The 27,182-nt window shown below is 43.0% G+C and overlaps 3 protein-coding genes across 3 annotated transcripts in view; 1 reads left to right on the top strand and 2 right to left on the bottom strand.

Annotated features, from left to right (window-relative positions):
* LOC311583833 (uncharacterized protein) overlaps positions 1-27,182 on the bottom strand; it is a 122,581-nt gene that overhangs the window by 69,806 nt on the left and 25,593 nt on the right. The gene's annotated exons all lie outside the window — the stretch shown is intronic.
* Positions 5,413-8,296, bottom strand: LOC311583859 (uncharacterized protein). Its single transcript, XM_084757779.1, has 3 exons — positions 7,914-8,296; positions 7,644-7,704; positions 5,413-6,500 (listed from the first exon to the last, which is right to left on the bottom strand). The coding sequence occupies exons 1-3, from the start codon at positions 7,945-7,947 to the stop codon at positions 5,960-5,962; spliced, it is 636 nt and encodes a 211-aa protein (XP_084613905.1). The 5' UTR covers positions 7,948-8,296; the 3' UTR covers positions 5,413-5,959.
* On the top strand, positions 23,633-24,467 carry LOC311583852 (large ribosomal subunit protein eL8-like). Its single transcript, XM_084757770.1, has one exon. The coding sequence runs from the start codon at positions 23,639-23,641 to the stop codon at positions 24,437-24,439; it is 801 nt and encodes a 266-aa protein (XP_084613896.1). The 5' UTR covers positions 23,633-23,638; the 3' UTR covers positions 24,440-24,467.

Here is a 27,182-nt window from a genome sequence, read left to right as displayed (position 1 = left end):
GCATTATACAACATTTGCTTCCAGGACCGGAGTTCATTAGCTGCGTATGGCAGTCTTATGCTGTGTGTACTGAGCCAGTTTAATGGTTAACACGCTATTTCTCACAACAATACTCTGCAGGAGGTAGTATTGTCCTCATCTTGTGGATGTCTGCCGTCCTGCCCTCAGCAGGAGCTGTGTTCAGATATGGTAGGACACTCCACAGGAAGAACACCTCACAGGTTTATACAGAACAGTGTGGTGTGTTCTTTTACTGACTCCTCTGCTCCAGACACTGATGCTTTCCTAGTGAGTTCCACACTGACGTAATATGCTTGAGCTTTCCCAACGGTGAGCTTCATAAGTCTTTTTTCTATATAACATACCCAGCATTGGACATTTCCTTACAGCAGCAAATAATAATACAATTGTGATATTTCTTCAAGTTAATTAACAGTTTTTCATTTATTGTACGTTATTCACATGGCATCCCAATTGTTCTTATCTCACTGGTATCTTCCCATTTCCACCCTCCCTCCCTCTTCTGACATATTCCCTAGACCTCTAACAACTGGGGAGTTCGCCCCCACCTTCTGACCTCAGCCTATCAGGTCTCTTCAGGATAGCCTGCATACCCTTCCCCTGTGTTCCCCCAATGCTGTGCTGCCAAAAGTCAGTGATCAAATCACCAGCACCTGAGCTCTTGTCAGAGCCAGTTCCTGATATGGGGTCTTGATACTGGTCTATACAGCAAGTTACAGGACAGCCAGGCCCACATAGTCAGACCCTGCCTCAATGACAAAAAGTTAAATAAAAATGATGTGTACACTTGAAAAAACATCAAAATAAATTCAGTTGTCCAATCAATAGTATTTTCAAATGTCAGAACAGAAGCTATAGACAGAAAAATGTCTGTGGTGTAACAAACAACATACTAACGTGAACAACACATGAAAAATGGAAACTTACAAATCATTAAGAGGCAAAATTATGAGTAAGAACTTTAGTTATGAAAACAAATACCATATTTTTTGGACCACAGGATATACTTTTATCCAACCAAAAATCGGGGGAAATTAGGATGTGCTTCATGGTCCAATGGGTGTTTTTACTGTTTTTCTTGTTTTACTGCTCTGAAAACTGGGTGTGTCTTATGGTCTCAAAAATAGGGTACCCCGGGTTCATGTGCAAAGTTTTCTCTCAGTAGCAATCATTGGCACTCAAATTAACACAAATAGCATTTTACTAGAAGACTGCCTCTCCAAAAAATGTTTTCACTGCAAGTGAAGGAGGGCACTTAAGTTACCTATCTCCTTGCAGGTCTCTGGGGTATCTTAGGTACAGGGATGGCTAGCAATGAGTGGGACTATATTTCCCAGTGTCCTTCACAGCAAGCTGTGACCATGGGACTTCTCACTGTCCTACCAGTTACATCAGTGGAACATCTATGTCCTCTGAGTGCTTGGATTTCAACAGCTTGTACCTGCTTTTCCCTTGCGTAAGCCAGAATACAAACACATTCAAGACTCGGTTTCAGACAGGAAGTCATGTCACAGCTCTAGACTCTGGTAGTACTGCAAAGTGGGAGGAGCCAGAATAAATGACTGAAGCTAAGGGATCCTAGCAGGGGGACAACACACCTCCACATTTACATGAGCAAGGAAGAGACTTCTCCTGAGGAATGGTGAGAGCACAGTTCTAATCTCAGCCATTCAGGAGCCTAAGGTGGGAGACTGTTGTGAGTCCAAGAGCAGCCTGAGCTACTAAATGAGTTCTAGGCTATCCTGAGCTACACTGAGACTGTCTCAAAATGACAATGATAACTAACAATCAACAATCATGATAATGGAAGCATCTATATTTTAGGCCACAGTTTAATATTATTAGTAGTACAATTTATGTTTTTGATTATATATGTAGATACATACATACAAGTACATATGTAATTATGTATGTGTATTTATGTATGTTTTTATGTCTGCATGTATATTAATTGTATGTAGCCCTGGCTGTCCTGAAACTTGCTATGTAGTGCAGGCTGGCTTCAAACTCAGAAATCTGTCTGCCTCTGTCTCCTCAATTCTGTAATTTCGTGTATGTACCACTATGTCCAACTTTTTTTCTCTTATGGAAAAATACAGACAGCACCTTAACTAATGTGTTGGTCAATATTTGCTTCTTTTGCATAATCGTGTTGAATTCTCACGCTCCCCAGGTACGAGTATGAATTCCATAAGTGTATCAGACACGTGGAGCGTTGCTATGGGATGGCTACTCAGAGAAGCAAAAGTACAAACAGCTCACACTTCTAGGAAAAGAGGAGAACCCTGTGGTGTTTTCATGCTCTGCAATACTACATATCAGAGAATATTTGGTATACTAATGAAGTAATGGCAGCTTATATTAATTAGGTATCGATATCATAAAATTAAGTACATACGGAAAGTCACAGGAATATATACTGAGGATCTCCAGTTCTAGAGATGGAAATTACATTCTTGTCCCTTCTAGACAAACATTTTACCACTAACCTACAGCTTTACCAGTTTTAAAATTTCATAATTGGAAAATTACATATATATACATATATATACACATATATATACACATATATATATATGGATAGATACATCTGCAGACTCACAGTTTGAGCACCCAATAATGTTAGCTCTGGTTGTGAATATCCATAATTAAAATTAACAACCTTTGATAGATCTTTACATTTCAAATATTACTAGCCACACACTGCGTTCCTGGAGCACAGCGACAAGCAGACACACAAAAGGACCAAGCAGCTGCTCCCATCCTTACCTTCGACTTGGCTTTGCTTCTTGGCTATGATCTCCTTCCCATTTTTGAATCTGCTCCGTGTGACCCTTCTCCAGCTGCTCCGGACTTGCTTTCCAAGGACAATTTCTTTCTGCCAGTCCTCCTTGGAGAGGCAAGGCAATCTCCTCTTTGGCCTCTGCGCAGACTCCAGCCAGTGCTGGGATCTTGCCAAGCCTGCCACAGCTGTCTCCCATCCTGCCTGCTGAATGGAAGGGATGCAGCCCTGGGCTGTCGTACAAAGGGATGGATGGCAGTGACCTTGCGAATTCGCTCAGCGGTTTCGAAGGGCAGCGGGAGTGTTAATGCTCAGAAGCACCTGCTTCAGCACAGTGGAGTTAGTGTCTAAGGAGTCATAGGATTTATTCTGACTTCCAGTTGCAGAGGAAGTCCATCCTGGGGAAGGCATGACATCAGGAGCCTGATGTATTTGGTCCAGTGTCCAGAGGTTCAGAAGGTGAACACACCTCTTCAGCTTTTGTTTGCCCTTTGTTCAGTCCAGGACCCCAGCCTATGGGATACAGCCACACATATGGCTAAGGTGGGTTTCCTCATTCCAATGAACTTAATTTAGGAGATCCCTCACAGGCATGCTTGCCCTAGGCTTCCTGAATCCCTCTAGATCCCAGCAAGTTGACAACATCAACTATCACAGTGCTCAATCAACAGTCACTATAATATGTTGACTGATCATGGCTTAACATTACTCATTTTAGTATTAGTATCTACGGTGAGCACTTTACACACATTTCCACAAGAACACAGAAGTTGGGCATTACTGCAATAATGTTGTGTTGGATCTCAGTAGACCCCATAACACAAAGGCCTTACCTCATTCTTTCCATTCACCGATCTTCTCTCCAGTACAACTTCTTTCATGATGATGAGCACTATAGAAATGTACAATGGCATCACCATGTAAATACTTTCATTAGGTTGTTCTTCCTTATGAATTCTTTCATGATGGAATGTACAAAAGCTTCATCATATTCATTGCACTCATCATGTTTCTCTCCTGTATGAATTCATTCATGGTTTTTTGTAAGGCGCCAGCCACGACCCTGCCAGCCGCATGCAATAATGGCACTGGTCTGTGTGCTGTTACCTGTAAACAATTGCCAGTGAGCATGCGGTTTTCAAAGTGGTCTCCTTCACCCCTCCCTAAGGGGATTATGCTAATTGTAATTACGCTTGTGAAAGCTGTTGACCTATCTGCATTCATATGTTAATTAGGCATTCTGCCTGAACCTGTGAGGTGCTAACACGCCGCTTTAGATGGTATTTAAGTCCAAGCTCTAGGGGAATTCGGGGTCTTTCACTTTAGCTTCAAGGGCGCTCCCAATAAAGCGTGTTTGGGAAGAATCCTGGTGTCAAGCGTCTTTCCTGCTGGCAGGCGGTCGCGTCAGTTTTTTTTTTTTCGAGACAGGGTCTCTCTGTGTTAGCTTGGGCTGTCCTGGACTCACTTTGTAGACAAGGCTGGCCTCGAACTCACAGCGATCAACCCGCCTCTGCCTCCCTAGTGCTGGGATTAAAGGCATGCGTCACCACGCCCGGCCTACTTCATGTTTTTGAAGATGCCTGCGACATGCAAAGGCTTTACCACATTGGTTACATTCATAGGGTTTCTCTCCAGTATGTGTTCTTTTATGTATTGAGAGACTACTCTGACATGCAATGGGTTTACCGCATTGAAAGGGGTTTGCTCCAGTATGTATTCTTTTATGCCTTTGAAAATGACAGTGATATGCACACTTTTTACCACATTGGATACTTTCATTGGGTTTCTCTCTGGTATGAGTTATTTTATGTATTTGGAGACTATTTTTTTTTTTTTACTACACAGAACCTGAATTTGAAACTAAGTTAAACATATAAATGGACATTAAAGCTAATGGCAAAGCATTTTGGGAGCTTAAGGCAAGATTTCACCTAAATGAATTTAGAAAAGAGATGAAAAGATGTAATTTTAGATATAGATTATACAAAGTATGAAATGCACCAATAACTTAAAAGAGTTTTCAAAGCCTACACTACTGGGGAAAAGAGGCTTATGCTCTTAACGCCAGCATTAAGAAAGACAGAAGCAGTGCAGAGCTAATGATGAACTAACTCACTATTTACAGAAGGATGGCAACAACATTAACACCATGTGATCTTGCTGACTGCCAGACAGAAAGCCCTTGGCTAGAAGCAACAGAGAAAATGTAGCAACATGTTACTTTAAAAAATAAAGGGTCTCTGGGCATGGTGGCCCACGCCTTTAATCCCAGCACTCGGCAGGCACAGGCAGGCGGATTACTGTGAGTTCAAGGCCAGCCTGGTCTACAAAGTGAGTCCAGGCAGTCAAGGCTTCACAGAGAAACCCTGTCTTGAAAAAACAAAAAACAAAAACAAAAAACAAAAATAAAATAAGATAAAATAAAATAAAGGGTCACTTTAATAAGGTAATTCCACGAGAGGAAATAAGGCCCTGAGTGTAAACATGTGAGCTGTCCAACACCAAATATCAACCAATCCATTCATAGTAATAAATATACAAGATCAGCATGGTCTTTTTAACACATTATTGTTTATAATAGTTCAAACACAATCCTTACCATGCACAACTTCAAATATAACAAATATTTTTATTGTGAAACACAGGGTATTTGTTTATGAATTACAAGACCTATATACAATGAAAGACGTACCTACACAATCAAGATTCTTAATATGCTTCTTAAATGCAGTGACCTTATTCAGAGTTTTCTGAATTGACCACATCAGTTTTCAAAATGTATTTGGAAACTATTATGATGTGGAAAGTCATTACGATATTGGATATGTTCACAAGATTTTGTTGCAGTGTGTGTTCCCTCATGAAGATCATTGTGACACCAAAAGGCTTTACCACATTGCCTACATTCATAGGGTTCTCCTCCAGTGTGTGTTCCTTCATGACTTTGAAATAACTGTACTGTGCAAAGGTTTTACCACATTGCTTACATTCACAAGGTTTCTCTGCAGGGTGTGTTCTTATGTAACTTCCAAGATGATAGTGCTGTGCAAGGCTTTACTACATTGCTTACATTAATAGGGTTTCTCTCCAGTAGGTGTTCTTTCATGAATTTTAAAGATGAATGTGCTGTGCAAAGGCTTTATCACATTGCTTATATTAATATGATTTCTCTCCACTGTGTGTTCTTTTATGTATTTGGAGGTTACTATGATATGCAAAGGCTTTACCACATTGCTTACATTCATAGGGTTTCTCTCCAGTATGTGTTCTTTCATGACTTTGAAGATTATTGTGCTGTGCAAAGGCTTTACCACACAGCTTACATTTATAGGGTTTCTCTCCAGTATGTATTCTTTCATGAATTTGAAGATAACTACACTGTGCAAAGGCTTTACCACATTGTTTACATTCATAGGGTTTCTCTCCACTGTGTGTTCTTTTATGTGTTTGGAGATTATTGTGCTGTAGAAAGGCTTTACCACATTGCTTACATTCATACGGTTTTTCGCCAGTGTGTGTTCTTTTATGCTTTTGGAGACTATTTTGATGTTTAAAGGATTTATCACACTGGGTACATTCATAGAGTTTCTCACCAGCATCAACACTTTCAAGTCTTTTAGGATGACTGTGATATGCAAAGGCTTTTTTACATACAGGATATTCGAAGGGTTTTTCTCCCATTTGATTTCTCTCCTTCCTGCAAAGATAATTGGTACATGTGAACATTTATCACTTTCAGTACACTTATGAATCATTTTATCTGTATGAATTAATTTTACAATTTGGTTAATGATTAAAAAGAATCAGATATTATCACTTTGTTTACGTTTATGGTGCTCCTCTTCTTTGTGGGTTGTTTTGAGACTTTGAAGATAACTGTGATGGTAAGAGCATTTATTACATGGTTCACGTTTGTAGCATCTTTTTTCTATAGGTTTTCATGTACTTAAAGAAAACAAGAAGAACTCAGAGCTTTACGACATTGATTCCATTCATAAAATTCCCTAAGGTGTGAGTCAGACATTTACAAGGTGAAGCAGAACAAAAAGAATCTCCACATTCCTAGTACTCATAAGGATTTGCTGCATCGTGAGTCTCTGGATGGTTCCAATGAAGTTGGAAAACCAGTGAACTGAAAACTTGTATCACATTCAGAATGTCTACTCAAAAGTGGGGACTACTACATAGCTTCTGTTTGTTCTGGGACACAGAGGTACGGTGCTTCTTTTAATACCGCTTTGCTCACATGGCCTGTATCCATTGTGACATAAGATATAGCTATTAAAAGAAGAATAACAAGTGAAAGGGCTCCACATTGCAGTCACACACTTTGATGCTTGTTCCTCATAGACATGTGGTGTAGGGATTAAGGTTTCTCCATAACAGCCTTCTTGACTCTCACAAACTGTCCCCTCACTAAACTGCTTTACTATGGACTATGTGCTTATTAGAAAGTTTTGAACATATACTTATCACTTATCCCATAGGTATACCTTCTCTGCACATTGAGATGCATGCTACACGTATAACATGCTATGACACTAAGGGAGCCAGGTGTGGTGGCACACATCTTTAATCCAGGCCCTTGGGAGGCAGAGGCAGGCAGAGTGCTGTGAATTCCAGGCTAGCTTGGTCTACAAAGTCAGTCTAGGATAGTCAAGGTTACACAGAGAAACCCTGTCTTGAAACACCAAAAAAAAAAAAAAGCTTTGAGGGACATGGTTTTGTGAGAATGTATTCATCCCCAACACACATGAAGCAGTGCTTTCCTTTAAAATATGCAGGACATGTTAAATTTTCTTGGGAGGCATATTCATATCAGCTTGCACATGAGAATTACCTTTCATATCTCCTAGATATTTGACAATGTTCTTCAATAGTGTGGTCTTGCCAATTGTATCCTAAAACATAGTACCAGAAAATATATGATATATCTTTGGAAATTAGGTCAAACTTATGATATTCCCTTCAGTGAATCTGACAACCATGCCTGACGTAATCACCTCATTCCTCCTCATTTTCAATTCAGATTACAAAACAACATCAATAGCAAAGAAACAGTTGTCCTGTATTTTAAAAATTGAAAACAAAAATTTTGTCACAGTCTTACCTATAGTGGTGAGATTCCAATAGGTCTCCAGCATCACATCTTTGTAGAGATTCTTTTGGGAAGGATCCAGCAAAGCCCACTCTTCCCGAGTGAAGTTCACATGCACATCATCCAAGTTCACTGCACCCTAAAATATCCAATACATGTGTACAACACTGAAAATGTATAATTCTCTGACATAGAATTCATATAACTCTGGCCTTCTTCCACTTATTTCCTGACACAGAAGTTCTAACGTACTCATCAAGTCAGGTTTGGTGACCCAGGTCACGTAGGAAATAGAATAAGATTCTTCTCTATCATTTCTGAATAGTTTGAATAGGGTATAGCCTTTCAAGAGAAATGAAAATTAACAGAGAGAGAGAGAGAGAGAGAGAGAGAGAGAGAGAGAGAGAGAGAGAAGCATCAACAGTCCTGAGGCTACATCAGAAAAACGGTATGAACTATTACTGAAGACAAAAAAGAAAAGAAAAGAAAAGAAAAAAGGACAAGCTGGTTTACTGGATCATCTCTTTAATAAGAGTGCTCAGGAGGCAGAGGCAGGGTCATCTCATTGAGTTGGATGACAGACTGGTCTATGCCATGAGCTCAGGGACACACAGATGTAGTTATTAAGACCTTGACTCCTCTACAAAAATCAAGGAATGAAACAGAAAGACCCCAGAGGACTTTACTGAAGTTCCTACAAAGAATTGCACACTCACTCTAGTTCTGTATTCATCTTAAAGATTCCTGAAGTGCCCAGCTTAAACTGTAACACTGATAAGATCGTACTAACAGCAAATGCATGTTACACATGGGCAGATTTTTGGAAACCAAGGAAAGAAACTAATTCTCAGTAATCTCATTTTTGTTCCCCGACTCTAACCATAAGGATGAGGGACCTAGAGCATCTCCATGCCGACCTCATTCTGTTGGAAACCCCCTACTGTAGATTCCCCGTAGTTACAAAAAACGTTTCTTGGTCCAAACACTTAAGAAAAAAATTGCTGCATTGTGAATACAGCCTTGAAGAGAAAGCTCACCTCCCTTCCCATGTGTTCCCTCCCTACTATAGCTTCTGCCTACATACTGACCAAGCCTGGTACTCAAGGACAACTTCTCCATCTTGTTGGCAGGGCCAATCAGGTTTATGTTCCCAGGTCCAGAGGCCACTCCTATCCTGATTGATGGAAACTTCCTGGCTCAACCCTTGAGTCAAAATATGATTGGACAATGTTCTGGCTCCACTTTCTCCAGCTTTTTGTTCCCATCCTTTAAAAATATTGGACAGTCTCTGTTCAAGGATGCGGTTAAGATCTCAATGTGGCCGCCTCCCTGTGCTCAGGAAATAAAGGGTTCATTTTCAGTTGCTCTATCTAAAGTGAGTTTTCTTGGCTTCTATCCCAAACACAACAAGGTGAATATATTAGCAATATAAATGTTGACTTCATTTTTGTTCTATTTTTTTTTTCAAGACAGTGTAGGCTTCACTGTCCTGTTCTTCCTTTTTAGACCAGGCTGACCTTGAGCTCACAACAATCCACCTGCCTCTGCCTCCTTGAGGGCTGGGATTAAAGGAGTGCTCCACCACACCTGGCTGCAAGGGTTGGTATTAAATGAGTAACAGGAGCAGGAGAAATGTCTCAGCAGTTCAGAGATCTTGATGATCTTGCAAATAAATAGCTTCAATGGCCACTACTTACATGGCTGCTCACAACTACCCATTATTCCAAGTTCACGAGTTCTGAGGCCACCTACTGACTACTGTGAAGTCCAGGCACACATGGGGTGCACTGTAAACATGTTTTGGTTTTGATCCCAAGTGTGGGATGAGAAACTGCCTTGTGTGAGGGTGTTTGGTGTTTGTCTATTAGAAAAAGAACGGCCTCATGCGGGGAAATGTTCTTTGCCATTTGAAAAACATCCTGTACGGAATATGGGAGAGTAAATATAGTCCAAATATGAAAGATCAATCCCTTTTGCATCGCTTTATATTGCCTGGCTGCTCAGAATTGCTCCTGCCTTGAGATGCTCTTAGACAGAAATGCTTCTGGGAACTCTGCCAGGTTTCCTCTGTTGTCACTGCAGTCACATTTGCTGAACTTTGGGTTTGCTATTTAAAAGGTCAGCTGGAATCCTGATAGCTAAGAGTGGAACCTCCCTCCAAGGAACTGAGTGTAAGAAGGTGACCTCCATAGTCCCTATCAGCCCTTTTCTCTCCTAATGTGAGGTGGTGGGTTGAAAAGGTGAGAGAGGCACTAATGAGCCCCAAATAAAGTACACTTGCAAGACAGAAGAGGGCATTACAGATGGTTGTGAGCCACCATGTTGTTGCTGGAAATTGAACATGGGATGTTTGGAAGAGCATGTGGTGCTCTTAACCACTGCGCCATCATCCCTCCAGCCCTAAAGCAGGTTTTAAAAAGATCAAAGCCTACAGTGAATATTCATGCCCATAGGAAAAGACTCATATTCAGTCAAAAAAATTGAAGACAAACACAACAGGTAGGAAAAATGCCACACACCTGCAATTTAACAATTCAGAAGGCTCAGCGAGTACTGATGTCAGGAATACATGCTATCCTGAGAAAGAGAATATATAGAATCTGCCAAATTTCAATATCCAAGATGTGGATGAAGGTCAGCACATCAGTATATGCTTGACAAGTACAAGACCCTACGTTCCAGGCACATCAGACACTAATATACATGAAAAGAAACCAAAAGACAGCAAAGTTGGCCCATATCTAATCCCAGCACTCTGCAGAGAGTGTGTGGACCTCTAAGCTGGAGGTCATCTTGGTCTACATAATTACTTTCAGGACAGACAGAGCTAAACAGTTTGTCTTCAAAAACAAAAACAACAAACTAACATTAGAACTACATTCGGCTAGCAAAATGCTGAGCACTGAAGTGCACTTGCATCCACTGTATCTCATGTCATTTAGGAAGACTCTACAATGGTGAGGGCTTGAGCAGGGTACTGAGTGATCAGTTTCAACCACAGCACAGTAAACACAAAGACAGGAAGTAGGTTGAGTCTACAGACACTCAATTCACATCCTGAAAGCCACAAATCACAAACAAGTGTTCAAAGACATCATCCTTTCTGGGAGTGTTTGTGTTTTTATTCCATCTGACTCTTGTCACCTTGGGCTCATGGTCATCCCATGATGAAAATGCATTTAGTCAACTTCAATGATCTGAATTGTCTGCAACAGCCTGGACACTGTTCAAATGTCCAAAGTCTCTTTTGACTCTCAAGACAATCTCTTGATGGCCACATCTTGTCAATTCAGAAAAGAAGCTATAACTTTCTAATCTTCACTGGCATAGGATAGCCCTTCCCATTCCAAAGAGAGGAATGTGTGCTGAGTGAGGGAAGATAGGACCAAGGCAAGAAACCATGATAGAAGGCAAAGAACAAATCCTCAAAGTCTGTCTCAGATACACAGGGCTTCAGTCTCAAAGGGTTTAGATGTCCCTATCCCTGAAACTTGTCATACATCTCTCAGATTGGTTACTTCCACTCCCTACATGCCTCTTACCATGGCTGACTTCTCATAGCTCAGTTAACTCAACATCCTGTGGTCTCCAAATACAACCCAGGCTTTTTTATCCTAAGCCTTCAAGCACTGAATTCTCACAGTCTCCTCACTGGGGCTATGACTCTGGAAATAGAGAGCAGGAATAGTGCTGAACTGAAACCACAGAGGAAGAAGCCTCTTCCTTCCAGGAACAGTATAGCATGGGTGGGTGGTGCTGTCAATTGGGCTTCTATATTGGGATGGCTTATACCTTGCGTAGACCACAGTTAAAGCAGGTGTTGTATGAAGTTGCTTCCAGGGACTAGAAATAACTTGGCCTACCCTTCCCTTAATTCAAGATTTTAGAGGATCAAGTGTCACCCTTAGGGCATCTTCTTAGGTTTCCAACCAGAGCAAGGGCCTGCCCTGGAAGGGTGACCACCTCCTTGAAAGTTCCTACCTCAGTTTCAGCATTGGACTGCATCTGATACTACCTACTGCTGTTCTTTTTCTACAAACCACTGACTCTGTGTTTATTTCTACACCATTTGTTACTTTTTTACATTGTAGTCCTTAATGAGCCACTAGTAAAAATCATCCAAAGAGTCAACAGTCCACTTACGAAATCAGCCCCTTATTTAAAAATTCTGCCTTACTCACTTTCTCAGGGTAGGAGAAGATTAACAAAGATTTTGGACCCAAATATCACACAAATGACCACTAGCTGAAGAATTATGGCATCTATTTTCTACTGAAATCCTCTGGCCTTGACTTCCTCCGTCTGCGTTGCTCTCAACACTCCTGATCGTCCACGTCCTACAAGAACAGCTGATTAAACTCTGTATACACATTTCTATGACTTTTCCCATCTCTAGTCCTGATGTTTTCCATATTCGTCCAAAAGAGACCATCACCAGGTTCTGTCCGGCAGCAGCATCACTATTTGTGTACCACTTTTTAAAAAGTAACTTGCTACTCTGCTGCTGTGATTGAATCTTCTACCCTAAAGAAACTCAGGTAGCAAACAAGTTTTTTGGATGGTTCTGTCCAATCACAGCCCATTGTTTTGGGAGCTTAGGATACAAACTCATGCAAAAAGAAATGAAGTAAGTAACTATGGGCAAACACGGCGTCCTCGCTTTCTCTCTTGCTTGGCCACTGTCCCATTCTCAGCCAGCTCCCTTATCCAGCCCACGCCCACTTACTTAGGGACATTGCCATTCTCATTGGAAGAGCCTTGCCATATCAAGGCTCTTCCTAGTTGTCCTCCTAGTTATAGGCTGTGGAGCCCCACTGATGGCTGAGCCTTGTCTGCAGGTTGGTCCTGGCTGTAAAGATGTTGGCAGATGCAGTTGTTTGGGCTGCCAGTGGAACCCGCCCCAAGCTGGAGATTAGGTAGGATGTGTAGCCTGTTTGCTTTGAGATTAACACCTGGAGAAGGGGAGGCACAGACGCTGGACTGACAAAGAAAAAACAGGACTTTGATTCTGCTGGCAAAAGGCCTTCACTGGGGGGCTGGAGAGATGGCTCAGAGGTTGAGAGCACTGACTGCTCTTCCCGAGGTCCTGAGTTCAATTCCCAGTCACCACATCGTGGCTCTCAACTATTTATAATGTGATCTGATGCCCTCTTCTGGCCTGTAGGTGTACATACAGACAGAACACTGTATATGGAATAAATAAATAAATCTAAAAAAAAAAAAGTCCTTCACTGGACAAGTAGAAGTGTCACCTCATGGCTGCACATGCTTTGATTTAGCTGTCTGTAGCCTGGGCTCAGACTCTTAGCCTGTCCCTCTGGTGATGCCTCAGTCTTCAGATTCTTCTTGGAAGTTCTTTGGTCTTGTTCCAAAGTTACTCACTGTCAGGCCCTGTCAAGAGCCCACAGTGTTTACTGTATGGCGCATTGTTTGCACATTAGGTGATCTCTCTCAAAGGCTGTGTTTACCTCTCCTTTGCCATTCTGTGTCCCAGCTAGGCACACAACAGGGCCTTAATCAATGTTTACTCAATGAACGAAGACTGCATGATCCCTTCTACTATTTTTTCATACCCTAAAAAAGGGCTATTCCTGAGTCTTAAACAATTGTATTGGTGAATCAATACAATTGTTGACAGACAGAGCAACCAGCCAGTCTGGTAGGGGCACGCCATCAACTGATGACTGTAGACACTGAAATGTTGAGAAATGAAGCTAATAAGGACACAAAGCAATAATATATCAGAAAGTGTTTAAAAACTTCAAAAAATTTGTTAACCATAGCAATCAATTTTACTACCAATCCAGCAAACACTGATTACTGCAAAAACTAGCAAATACAGATGTGCCACGAAAAGAGGAAAGGGGAGGCTCTGAGATCAAGAAAAGAAAACTAAAATTGTTTCTTCACAGAAATTCTTCAAACCAACAAAAACTCAAGGAACTCATAACATAATATAGTAAATCTTCAGAAGACAAAGATAGGTGAAGGTGCAAAGGAACATTGATTCCCCAGATGCAATTGTGAGGCTTCCTCCCTCTGTTTGTTAACCTAGGCCAACTATGTTTCCTGAGTCTTACTGCTGAATAAGCTCACCTGAAGACACCACATTAAGAGCAGTCAGACTCCATTTTGTGACAAGCAGCTAGACTTCCTTGTTAGCACACAGACCTCTACCCTGGTCCTGGGAGAATTCCCTGTACAGGGTCAGGCTAACCAAGAACTACTGATCACAAATAATGTTCCTACTCTAGGAAAAGGGTTTGTGCCTTCAGTGCTGGGAGAATTCTCTGTATCGGGTTAGGTTGACCATAAACTATGTTTATGTTCAGCATACTCTGAGACCTTGTTAATCCACAGACATTCCCCAGCCCCCGCTCCCCAAGACCAACCCCAGGAACTGCATAGAGGAGAGAAGAGAGGTAGATCTGTAGCAGGGAGAACTGAGCAGGAAGTTTGCTTAAGGGAAACCAATCGTTGGTTGAACAACTAGCTAGAGGAACTAGTTGTTGAGATGGTGAAATGGAGGAAAATGAAATACTCAGGTATAAGCGGTAGAAGCTGAAGGTCTTGAAGCCCAGGAGAACTTTTCTTCTACCTCTCTATCTTTCTCTGTCTCTGTCTCCTTTGCTGTCTGTCTGACTTCTCTCTCCTTGCTTGCTTGCTGTCCTGCTAACTAACTTCTTTCTTGCTGTTACCCATCTACCTATCCCTCTTGCTACTCCCGTTATATCCCTCTCTCTTGCTGTTCCCCATCTCACTCTAATTTACTCTCTCATGTCTCTTACTTGCTTGTCCTCTCCTTGGGCCAACCCCAGATTTTATTGAAATGACGTTCAATTATTATGCTGTTACAGATTACATGATGATTTTTTCCTATCATTAACAATCACTAGGGCAATCAAAAATTAACAGAGTAACAAGGAAATATAAAAGTTCTGCAACCTAGAACAAAACATTTAACAAAAATCAATCAATTTTCAAGCAATGGGCAGCATGACCTTTCTTTATTTTTTAAACAATACACAGGAAAGTTTAATCATACATTTCCCCAGGCTACAGCCAATGTGTTTACAAGGTGCTCAGAGGATCATCATACCTTGAGCTAAATATTATTGAAAGAAAAACGTGACCTACTTCCAGTCTCAGACCAACAGCTGTGCTATCCAAGCCTAGGCTAAGTGCCAAGGGATCCTCTGTCATAAATATCTGTAAAGCATGATGATCCAAACCCACTTCTAGGGCTCTCAAAACATATTCTAACAAATATTTCTACAAGTGACAGTATTTAGACAGGTACTGTTATGTCAAGGTCTTAACATTCTTTCCTGCAGGTTCTGCTTGGCTGCTCACAGTCAGAGCAAAAATCTCTATCATTGTCTCAAGACTTTGGCAAGATGCCCTTTCAGCATTCTCTGTGGGAAAGTTTTCCCTGTATGAACTTTCTAAGGGAAAAAACAGTTTTAGGAGAAACAGCAGATTTCTAAACAGCTTTACACTTGGACCATGCATAATATTCAGGGACAGTAGTGATCAGCCAGAGATCCTTGGAACTTTGTTAATCCAAGCCTCAACAGCTGTTCTAGATGTCTAGAAATCATGTAGGATTGTCAGAGGCCTCTGGAATTTTACCAAGCAAATCCTCTATGACCTATTTTCCTGTCTGCGACACCCAGCTACATATGCAGCTGTCCCTGGCCACAAGCTGGCCAGGACCAATCAAAGATCAGTTAGAAATGCTTTGTCTAGTTACTAAAAGGATCTGGAGTCAGAGCCTACCACCCTGTTGTCCTGACAACCCCTGACTGAGCTGATTGTGGTAAATAATTGATCCCTGAGAAGATGATGGCTCACTATGAAGACATTGTGCATGGGACTAGGTGGGATGCCTCCAGACCTTCACCACTCTCTGGTACCTGAGACCCAGTCACTACTCAGGGTTGGCCCTAGAGACGCTTCTTCCTCTCTTCCTGTCATCACCACAGACCATCCCCATCTGCCCTTCTCCTCCTACCTCATCTCTTTGCCTGAGCCACTAACTATGGGCACACACACCCTGCTCAACCACAAGCCCTGATGGACAGAAGACCAGGTAGCCTGCCCAAAGATAGCCCACTATGTGTTTCTGTACACCCAATTCTCACACACTGTATAGAATACCTGAGAAAGCTTCCTCCCCACTTTCCATGTCTGCAGTGGAGAAAACAGACCATACCAACTGCCTCATATCTGAGTCAAGCCCCTACTTGGGCAGACACATTCCTGATCAACCACATTCCATGCCTGCCCAAAGCCTAGGTAGGCTGTCAACAGATCTACAACCTTATCTTCTCAGCCCACACCTTGATTTTCACAATTGCCCCAAGCACTGGACTGGACACCAGAGGCACCTTCCTCTAGCCCATCCCATCCACACCTCCTGTGGATCCCTAAAGCCATCTCTCCCTGAACTCCTTTTGCCCAGCCTCTAAGAACAACAAACATTCTCCATGAACACAGCAGCCAAGCAGGATAGTAAAAAATCCAATACTCAGCCAGGGAGCAAACAGACTATCCAGGGAGCAAACAGAAACACGGAAACAATACTCCCACCTCTACAAGACAAACCCAGAAATCAACACCTACACCAATAATCATGTCAAACCTAGATACCTAGATACCAGCATAGGAGCATAATCAATAACAGCCAGGAGCTGTGTCACCAACAAGCACAAGCTATCATGGCACAGCAGGTCCTGAATATCCCAACATAGCTGAAGGCACCAGAAAAAGACCTTCATAGAGATCTTTAAAGGAAATGAATACATCCCTTAAAGAGATCCAGGAAAATACAAATAACTGGAGAAACCCAATAAACCCCTTAAATAAAACCAAGATACACTAAACAATGCTTGAATGAAAACATAAAACAGTTCAAAAATCTAAAAATGGAAATAGAAACAATAAAGAAAGCTGACAATGGGGAATCCTGGAAATGAAAGTCTTAGGACTACAAGGAAGGACAGTGGCAGGATTCCCTCTCAGATTGTATATTAAAGGGAAATCTCAAGCATTGATGATACAATAGAAGAAAATGGAGACACTCGTTTAAAAAAAAGGATACAATCTAAATTTCCTGGCACAAAACATCTGGGGACTCTGGGATCTTATGAGAAGACCAAAACTATGACTAACTGCAATAGAGGAAGGAGAAAAATACCACCTCAGAGGTCCAGAAAATAGTTTCAACAAATCTATAAAAAGAAAAATTTCCTAACTTAAAGAGGATGTCTATCAAGGTACAAGAAGCATGCAAGCTGGGAGGTGCTGACGAACGCCTTTAATCTCAGCACTCAGGAGGCAGAGGCAGGCCAATCGCTGTGAGTTTGAGGCCAGCCTGGTCTACAAAGTGAGACCAGGACAGCCAAGGCTACACAGAGAAACCCTATCTTGAAAAACAAACAAACAAACAAACAAAAAGAAGCATGCAAAATAACAAAATAGATTGGTCCAGGAAAGAAATTCCCCTTGCCACATAATAATAAAAACACTAGATATGAGAAAGAACATGAAAAACTGCAACAAAATATAAAACACAACAACCAAGTAAAATATACAGGCTGACTTCTTAGAATTGTATCTGTCTCTCAATGCAGACTCTAAAAGCAGAAGGGCTTGGACACATGTGCTGCAACCTGGATTACTATACAAGAAAAGTTTCAATCACCATAAATGGATAAAATAAGATATTCTCTGATAAAGTCAATTTTTAACAATATTTATCTACAAACATAGCCTGACACAACCTGGTAGAAGGAAAAATCCAACTCAAGGAAGTTAACAATGCCCATGAAGACACTGGACATAAATAACCTCACATTAGCAAAACCAAAAGAACAGAAGGTGTACATACATGCCATACACTTGTGACATACACACACACATATATATACACACTAACACACCACAGCCAACAACAACAACAAAACACCAGGAATTAATAATCATTTTTCATTGATATCTGTCAATATCTACGACTTCAACTTACCAATAAAAAGACTTCGGCTTCCAGAATGGATGCTAAAACAGAATCCATCCTTCTACTGCCTACAACAAATACAGTTCAACAGCAAGGACAGACATCGCCTCAAGGCAAAGGGCGGCAAAAAGAGGCTCTGAGCAAATGGACCTAAGAATCAAGCTGCTATGGCCACTTTAATATCTAAAAAATACACTTCACTTCAAACAAAAAGTCATCGAGAGATGGGAAGGACACTACGTATTCAAAGAAAAGAGTACCATGATATCTTTTAAATTCTTAACACCTATGTCCCAACACCAGAGCACCCAACACCGTTAAAGAAACAGCCTTAAATCGCCAAGGACCTTCATGCACTAATAGTGGTAGACTTCAGTATCTCACTCTTACCAAGAAACGGGTCCTTTAGAAGGGAAAAAAACCCGATAACTACCCCAGGTAACCAAAATTAAAACCCAAAACAACCAAAGTTATATTTACAGAACATTCTACCCAAACACAAATGAATATACCCCACCCCCCCCCCCGTCTCACAACTCATGCAACACTCTCCAAAATTAATGATACTCAAACGCAGCGCAAGTCTCAACAGATACAAAGACGCTGTAGTGACCTTGCAAACTATCAGACCACCAAGGATTAAAGGGGCACACCATCACCAACAGACACAAGACAAAGCTTAAAACTCATGGAAACTGAACAACTCTCCACAGAATGAAAAAAGGGTGAGGATAGCAGTGTGCAGGGTGTGGTGGTGCACGCCTGCAATTCCAGCACTCTGGGGAGCAGAGGCAGGAGGATCTCTGTGAGCTCCAGGCCAGCCTGATCTACAAAGTGAGTCTAGGACAGCCAGCGCTAAACAGAGAAACTCTGTCTCAGAAACAGAAAAGAAAAAGAAAAAAGAAGAAATGCAGTGTTAGTAAACAGGCAGAAATGGAGCCACCCCTAGAGGCACTGATGTCCATGGGAAAACGGAAAATACAAAGCCGCCCAGGAAGCATGTCTTCTGAAACAAGCCACCACCAGCAGGCAGGATTCAGGTCTATTAAAGCACGTGGGCACCTTGTTTGCATGCGTGTGCACTTTCTGCACACGAGCGAAGATAGACTTGTAGAGGGAATTCCTCCCATCCCCTCCACCACACCTGTACTCCAGCACATGAGCTTGCACCTTCTACGCTAAGAAGACTTGTAAAAGGATTTCCTCCGATTCTCCAAGCCATTTCCTTGTCTAGTCAGGCTCCAAAGACTGTCTCAGTATTCCCTTCCTATTAAAAAAAAAAACCAAACAAACAAACAAGCAAACAAAAAACTAGTATGGATCTGCCGCATGGCGGGATTTCTATTTCAGCGTACAGCCCGGCTGCATACATGCTAATATAAAGACTATAGAAACCAATGACAATGACTCCTCAATCTACGCAAACTAATAGAGCACAATGAGCAGTCCCCATTCAGAGGCCACAGTCTGGTCCAAAGAGTGACTAGGACCACCCCAGGGAGGACCCGCCACACCAGCTCCCCCTGCTCAGCTGCCTGCTCCTCCTGGTTGTGGGCAGTGACCCTGTGCTCACCATGTCTCTACTTCCGATCTAGCGGGAGCTCCCCTCACAGTACACAGCAGTTGCCTTCACCACATCACTCTAAACCATTAAAGCCTGCTCAGCTACAGAGTGGAACCTGCACCATAGGACCAGGAATAACTCTCCTCCTCTTCCTGCTGACAATTCTGCTTCATGGCTCTGATTGGCTAGTGTGTCTTGAGTGACATGAGCAGAAGGGAAGCAGCTCAGTGCGTCCTGGCCCAGGCTTCCAGCCCAGGGCCAGTCCTTTTCCGGATCTGCAGAGCTTTTCATTTCCATAGCGCTTGTGCCTGTCCTCCTATACTCAACCCCTTTGTCTTCTCACCCTGCCCCAGGGAGGACCAGCCACTCCAGCTCCTGCTGCTCAGCTGCCTGCTCCTCCCTAGGTGTGCAGTGACCACGCCTTCAACGCCTTGGGACCTTGGAGCTTGTCTCAGCTCCCTTCAAGGCCCTCAGCAGGCACTTGCCCTTCTTCCTCCTGGAAGCAAGGAAGATAACATGTATGGCCCATTACTCAGCTGCCATGGACTTAACCCTCTGTGTCCCGGCCCGCCGAGGTTCGACTCACGCTCAGGAGGAGAATTTTCCTGTATGAGGACAGAACACAAGACACGAAGAAGGAGGCAAGTCTGGATTCTGATCAATTACATTTATTGAAAAATTTCACAGAGGTTATATAGGCATAGAAGCATGGGTTTTTGCATAAGCAAGGGTTGGTATGGATACCTAACTCTGGAGTACTCCTGCAGGTATCTACCTTTACCGCTGCACTAATTGCAGGAGAGAAATTCCAGAGAGAGAAAGAAGTTGGGAAAATCCGGTTAATCAGGAAAAAGTTCCCGGAACTGTTGCTCGCAGGCAGCTGGCCTTTAATCTGATCTCACCAGAGTCTTACTGGAAAAGCTAGTTTATAGCCAGAAAGGAGTAGCTTGGGAATCTTAGAATGACCAGCCCCCACAATAAACCACGAAAGGTCTAACTGCCAAACCACGACAGGGCCAGCTGGTTTCAGGTAAATGGCAGACTGCTGGAGAAATGGGAACCTAGACTCCGACAAGAAAGCTGAACATTGGCCATATAGCCCGTCCCCTACACGTCTGCCCCACAACTGCCCAGAATGTTAACACTTAAAGAGAGAGTTTAGGAAACAAGATTTTTATTTTGTGGCTGCATGCAGGGTTCAGGTAAACTGTAGCTACTTTTCACCTGGTACACTTTGGACAATACTGGGGGGATGTGGGAAGCAAGAAACAGATTCTGTGTGTGTATGTGTGTATGTGTGTGTGTAGATACTGTAAGGCTCTCTCTCAGCCAGCCTGAGTACTTGACCCAGACAAGCTTGGAAAAATGACCCAGAGAGAATTAAAGGCCAGCTTAGCTTCAGTTTCTGAGATCAAGGTGGCCAACTGAGATAAACCATTTCAACTAAGGTAAACAATTACCATCTGGAAATTCTCTGGAAACTCCTCAACACCCCTCTTTGCCAAGAACAGCTCCCGAGGCCAACGACCCCTGCAATAGCCAATAATAATTAGACAAGCACCCCTAGCGACCACCAGAGCCAATCCTAACATAGGGCATGCAGCCCCTTCTACCCTTTGCGGGTTTAGCCTTTAAAAGTAGTCTGTAACAATGATTCGGGGTGCCTGCCTCCCGAGTGAGTGCTGAGGCCCCCTGACATGCGTCAACAATAAACCTTGTGCTTTTACATCAACACTGTGGTCCTCGAGCGGTCTCTTGCGACGACCCCCTACTACCCAAGTAAACTCTAGGGTCCAAAAATACGTGTATAGGTAGGCAAATGTATCTCCAGCACACACCAAAACAAAAACAGAGCTGTATTATGAAGGTTCTCTGCATGAACAGAACTGATATAATGAGTCTACATATGTAGAAAGTGGATTTAAGGGCTGGGCAGTGGTGGCACAAGCCTTTAATCCCAGCACTTGCAAGGCAGAAGCAGGCAGATCTATGTGAGTTCAAGGCCAGCCTGGGCTACAGAGTGAGTTCCAGGACAGCCAGAGCTGTTACACAGAGAAACTCTGTCTATAACACAAAACAAAAAAACACACCAAAAAGTGGATTTAAGCTGTGAGACACAGGGAGGTCCCCTGGTCAAGTTCCAGGAATCAGGGTGGGAGATGCGAGGCAGCTATAGACACAGGCTCTCATGTCACCACCCTCTCCCTCCTGCACTAATGCTCTGTTTCTCTGTCATTCATGAAGTAGGGGCTGCTAAACTGAGCTCCCCATCCCCACCCCATACTCTGTGCACTGTCTGGGTAAGATAAGAACTCTGAAACCCCCAGTCAGGAGGTGGATCAGGAGTCCAAGGGCAGCTTCACCTTTGAGACCAGGTTACAATGTGAGACTGTGTCTCAAATAAGCAAACAGACAAAAATCCAGAAAGACAGTGCTTTTAAAAAAATGATACTTTTATTTCCTGAGCCAGGTATCAAGGTTCAAATAGTGAACATTGTGGAATACTGAGTTTCCTTGTGGGAGAGACTACAGGAACTTTTAAAACAGGAGGAGGAGGGAGGAGAAGGAGGAGGAGGAGGAAGAGGAGGAGGAGGAAACAACTACATCATAGTCAATCCATTTCTTAGTCCATTTGTGGCTCCAGGCTTCACACCATCATCTTATTTGCCTGGACTAAAGTGAAGGCAGAGGACAATGCCTCTTCCAGATAAAAACCTCAAGACAAACACTACATCTCTGAAGAGCAGTGGAGGCCCAAGTCAATGTGTCCTGAGTGGGACTGGCCTGGCCTCCACAGTCCAGCAATTGCTGTGTCTCTTGCCTCTGTCTTCATCCCTCAGCTGGCTTTCTCTCCTCACTGGTGGCTCCTGCTTCTTCCTGCATCGGAGCTTCAGGCAGAAGCAGACCAGTGGCCAACTCCCTCCATTTTTTATAAAAGATTTATTTTCACCTTTCAATGGTTAATTGAGTAGCAAAGAACACACAGGCAACCAAGCAGAGACCTGATGCTCAAGGACATCCTGGAGTGCACAGGTTGGGAACCGGAGCTCATCTGTCCCTGGATACCCTTACTGACTCCAGCCTTTCAGCCTTGTGCTGGGGATAGGTGATGCTGATCTCAGGTTAGTAAGAATGTAACCTCAGAGCTGTAGGGCTCTGCTGGTTAAGGTTGAAATCTGGTCTTCAATGGATATCCAAATCTAAGCTGGGACTATGAGGAATGAACTCCCTTTCTCAGCTGAGGCCCTTCACTCCACCTGATCTGGTGACCTAAGAAGAATCCAGCTCTTCTCTGTAGTCCCTTAGTTTATTCCTGCCCCAGGATCCCATCCAGGATACAGGATACACTTAATCTTCTCCCTGAGTTCCTCTCTCACAGAGCACTATACAACAGTTGCTTCCAGGACCAGAGTTCATTAGCTGCATAAACCAGTCTTATACTCTGTGTACTGAGCCAGTTTGATGGTTAACACTCTATTTCTCACAACAATACTGTACAGTAGGTGTTATTGTCATCATTTGAATGGCAAGGGAAATGAGACAAGATCAGAGAAGGGACGTTACCCAAGGTTAAACTGCTGCACAGTGGCTGGGCTGGGATTCTGACTCTAGCAGTTCAATTCTCGAGGCTGTGCTCTGAGGTACCAGACTCCACGAAACATGCATAAACCTGGGTCGGTTTCCTTCCTGTAGATGGTCCTACCATACCTGAACATAGCTCCTGCTGAGGGCAGGATGGCAGAGACATCCAGAAGATGAATGGCCACAGAGACCATGAGAGGAACTAGTGTGTGTCAGCACACAGCACTCTCTGTACATTCCCTCATGGACAACCGAAACTCAAAGAAAATGCTGGCCTAAATATAGAATGGTGCATAATTATTTATGCAGTAGGTGTGTAAGGAGCAGAGATTGCTGTGTATAACTAAAACTCCCCAGGAACAATAAATGCAGTCTGGAAATCCATCCCATCCAGACATTTGCTCACACATTTGGAAACAGCCATGAGCACTTCAAATTCAAGTGCACCAGATGCTCAGGTAATCATGCAGTGACAACAGGAAGGCATTTTCCCTCATCCTAGCAGACAGAATGGAAACTGTCTTTTGAAGAGACACAAAAACACAGATGCGCTCTCTCCTCCAGCCGAGCAAGATGCCCAAGGGAAAGAAAGCCAAGGGGAAGAAGGTGGCCCCGGCCCCCGCCATGGTGAAGAAACAGGAGGACAAGAAGGTGGTCCACCCTGTGTTTGAAAAGTGGCCCAAGAACTTCGGCATCGGGCAGGACATCCAGCCCAAAAGAGATCTCACTCGCTTCATCAAATGGCCCCGCTACATCAGACTGCAGCGGCAGAGGGCCATCCTCTACAAGCGGCTCAAGGTACCTCCCGCCATTAACCAGTTCACCCAGGCCCTGGACCGGCAGACAGCTACCCAGCTGCTTAAGCTCGCGCACAAGTACAGTCCAGATACAAAGCAGGAGAAGAACATAAGGCTGCTGGCGCGAGCGGAGAAGAAAACCGCTGGGAAAGAGGACGTCCCGACTAAGAGACCACCTGTCCTTCGAGCAGGGGTCAATACAGTCACTACCTTGGTGGAGAACAAGAAGGCTCAGCTGGTGGTGATTGCCCATGATGTAGACCCCATTGAGCTGGTGGTCTTCCTGCCTACCCTATGTCGAAAGATGGGGGTCCATTACTGCATCATCAAGAGAAAGGCCAGGCTGGGGTGGCTGGTCCACAGGAAGACTTGCACCACTGTTGCCTTCACACAAGTTAACTCAGAAGACAAGGGTGCTCTGGCTAAGCTGGTGGAAGCTATCAGGACCAATTATAACGATAGATATGATGAGATCCGTCGCCACTGGGGAGGCAACGTCCTGGCTCCTAAATCTGTGGCTCGAATTGCCAAACTGGAAAAGGCAAAGGCTAAAGAGCTCGCCACTAAGCTGGGCTAAATGTACACTAAGTTTTCTGTACATAAATATAATTACGAAATTAAACAAACAAACAAAAAAACCACAGATGTTTCTTCTCCACATCTGCAAACATAGCACTTTCTGTGTCACATGACTACGAAGGAGCTCCCAATCTCTATAATAACGGAAGATGGAAAAGAAGGAACAGTCAAAACTAAGCCTGACAGCAGAGTCACCACCCATCCTTGCAAGGGAATCCCGTGAGCTCCATGGATGAGGTACAGAAGGCAAGGGTGTCATAGTGTGGCTGTGTGTCTTGCAAAGAAGGCACAATGGACAAGCTGAGTGGAGTCTTTGAGTGGGGCCTTCCTTGACTTAGTGTCTGAGAGAGGCTTGAAAAAGGGTAAATCATCACATCTTTCTGCTTTACTGCCTGTCAGTGTGGTTGCTTGTGTTACAGACTCTTCTATTCCCAGAGGTTGATGCCTTCCTAGTGAATTCTACACGGGGTAATATGTTTCAGATTTCACAACTTTGAGAATAGTAAATCTTTTTTCTACATAAAATACCAAGCCTGAGACATTTCCTTAGAACAATAAAACATAACACATTTGTGATATTTCTTCAGTTTCGTCTAGTCAGCTTAAAATTTTTAAATTTATTATAATTTATCCACATTCTGTCCCAATTGTTGTCCCCTTGCTCTTATCTTCCCGTCCAACTCTCCCTCCTTCTTCCACCATATTCCCCTCCCCTAGGTATCAGATGACTTGGGGGACAGCCCCCACCTTCTAAGCTCAGCCCATCAGTTCTCATGAGGATAGCCTGCATACCCTTTCTCTGTGTCCCCCCAAGGCCACCGTGACAAGGGTCAGTGATCAAATCACCAGCACCTGAGTTCTTGTCAGAGCCAGTTTCTGCTCTCCTACCCTGCCAATGTGGAGAATGAGCTGTCCATCTGCTAGGGCTGAACAGGGCTTCTGGTTCTCTGTTTGCAATGTCCTTGGTTGGTGTATCAGTTTGTGCAGCCCACACTCACACCCTGGTCCAGATCTGTCGAGACTGATGGCCTCCTAACGGGGCGCCTGAGCTCTCTGGGTCCTTCTATCCCCACTTTCCATACCACTCTCAGAGCTGTGTTCAGAGTCCAGCAGCCAGACCCAGCATCTGTCCCAATCCCCTGCAGGGTGGAGTTTCTCAGAGGACATCTATGTTGGGCTAATATCCACTTATAAGTGAGCACATACCATTTGGGTCTTTCAGGGTTGGGTTACCTCACTCAGGATGACTGTGTCTTGATCCATCCATTTGTCTGCAAATTTCAAGATTTCCTTGAGTTTGATAGGTGAATAATATTCCAGTGTGTAAATATACCACAGTTTCTTTATCCATTCTTCAGTTGAGGGACATCTAGGTTGTTTCCAGATTCTGGATATTACAAATAAAACTGCTATCAACATAATTGAGCAAATGTCCTTGTTGTATGGTTGGAGATTCGTTTGGGCATATGCCCAGGAGTCGTATAGATGGGTCTTGAGGTAGCACTATTCCCAATTTTCTGAGAAAAGACAAGATTGATTATCAAAGTAGTTATACAAGTTTGTCATCCCACCAACAGGTGTGTTGCCCTTTCTTCACATCCTTGCCAGCATGTGATGTCACTTGAGTTTTTGATCTTAGCCATTGTAAGATGGAATCTCAAAGTTGCTTGATTTGCATTTCCATGATGACTAGGAATATTGAGCATTTCTTTAACTGTTTCTTGGCCATTCAATATTCCTTTGTTGGGAACTCTCTGTTTAGTTCTGTACCCCATTTTTAATTGTATTGTTTGACTTGGTAGTTTTTAATTTCTTAAATTCTTTATATATAATTTGGATATTAGGGGATATTAGCCCTCTGTCAGAAAGTGGTCATGTTAGTTTTTTGAAGTGATGCTGTTATAAAATGGATCCATTCTCTATTTTTCAAATGTTTTTAAAAATAATATTGGAATCTTCTTCACACAAAAAATCTGTGCACTCTGCATTAAAAGTACAATAATTTGAAATTTTTATTTTGGTTATTGGGGCTATATGTAATTCTTGCCAAGATTGCTTGTAACAGAATTTATTAATGTGTCAGGAGAAAAAAAACCCAGCATGGAAAGTACATGAAGAGTTTGTGCCTTCAAGAAATAGTGGATAAGCCTGCAGTGGTGGCACATGCCTTTAATCTCACCACTTGGGAGGCAGAGACAGGTGTATCTGTGTTAGTTCAAGGCCAGCCTGGTCTAGAGATCTAGTTCCTGGACAGCCATAGTTGTTACACAGAGAAACTCTGTCTAACCTCCTCCCAAAAGGGTTGGGTTACCTCACTCAGGATGACTGTGTCTTGATCCTTCCATTTGTCTGCAAATTTCAAGATTTCCTTGAGTTTGATTGGTGAATAATATTCCAGTGTGTAAATATACCACAGTTTCTTTATCCATTCTTCAGTTGAGGGACATCTAGGTTGTTTCCAGATTCTGGATATTACAAATAAAACTGCTATCAACATAACTGAGCAAATGTCCTTGTTGTGTGGTTGGAGAATCGTTTGGGCATATGCTCAGGAGTCGTATAGATGGGTCTGGAGGTAGCACTATTCCCAATTTTCTGAGAAAAGACAAGATTGATTATCAAAGTAGTTATACAAGTTTGTCATCCCACCAACATAGGAGGTGTGTTGCCCTTTCTTCACATCCTTGCCAGCATGTGATGTCACTTGAGTTTTTGATCTTAGCCATTGTAAGATGGAATCT

The sequence above is a fragment of the Acomys minous genome (genome assembly GCF_964271855.1).
Source record: "Acomys minous genome assembly, chromosome: 14".
NCBI classification, from domain to species: Eukaryota; Metazoa; Chordata; class Mammalia; order Rodentia; family Muridae; genus Acomys; species Acomys minous.
This window is presented reverse-complemented; position numbering and strand designations above follow the sequence as displayed.

What these genes read in the sequence shown, in the direction of transcription:
- LOC311583859 (XM_084757779.1), bottom strand. Translation starts at nt 7,947, where the DNA reads ATGCTGGAGACCTATTGGAATCTCACCACTATAG. An exon ending in TTGGAATCTCACCACTATAG is followed by an intron (nt 7,705 to 7,913) that starts GTAAGACTGTGA and finishes ACTATGTTTTAG; the next exon opens with GATACAATTGGCAAGACCAC. An exon ending in ATATCTAGGAGATATGAAAG is followed by an intron (nt 6,501 to 7,643) that starts GTAATTCTCATG and finishes TTATCTTTGCAG; the next exon opens with GAAGGAGAGAAATCAAATGG.
- LOC311583852 (XM_084757770.1), top strand. Translation starts at nt 23,639, where the DNA reads ATGCCCAAGGGAAAGAAAGCCAAGGGGAAGAAGGTGGCCCCGGCCCCC.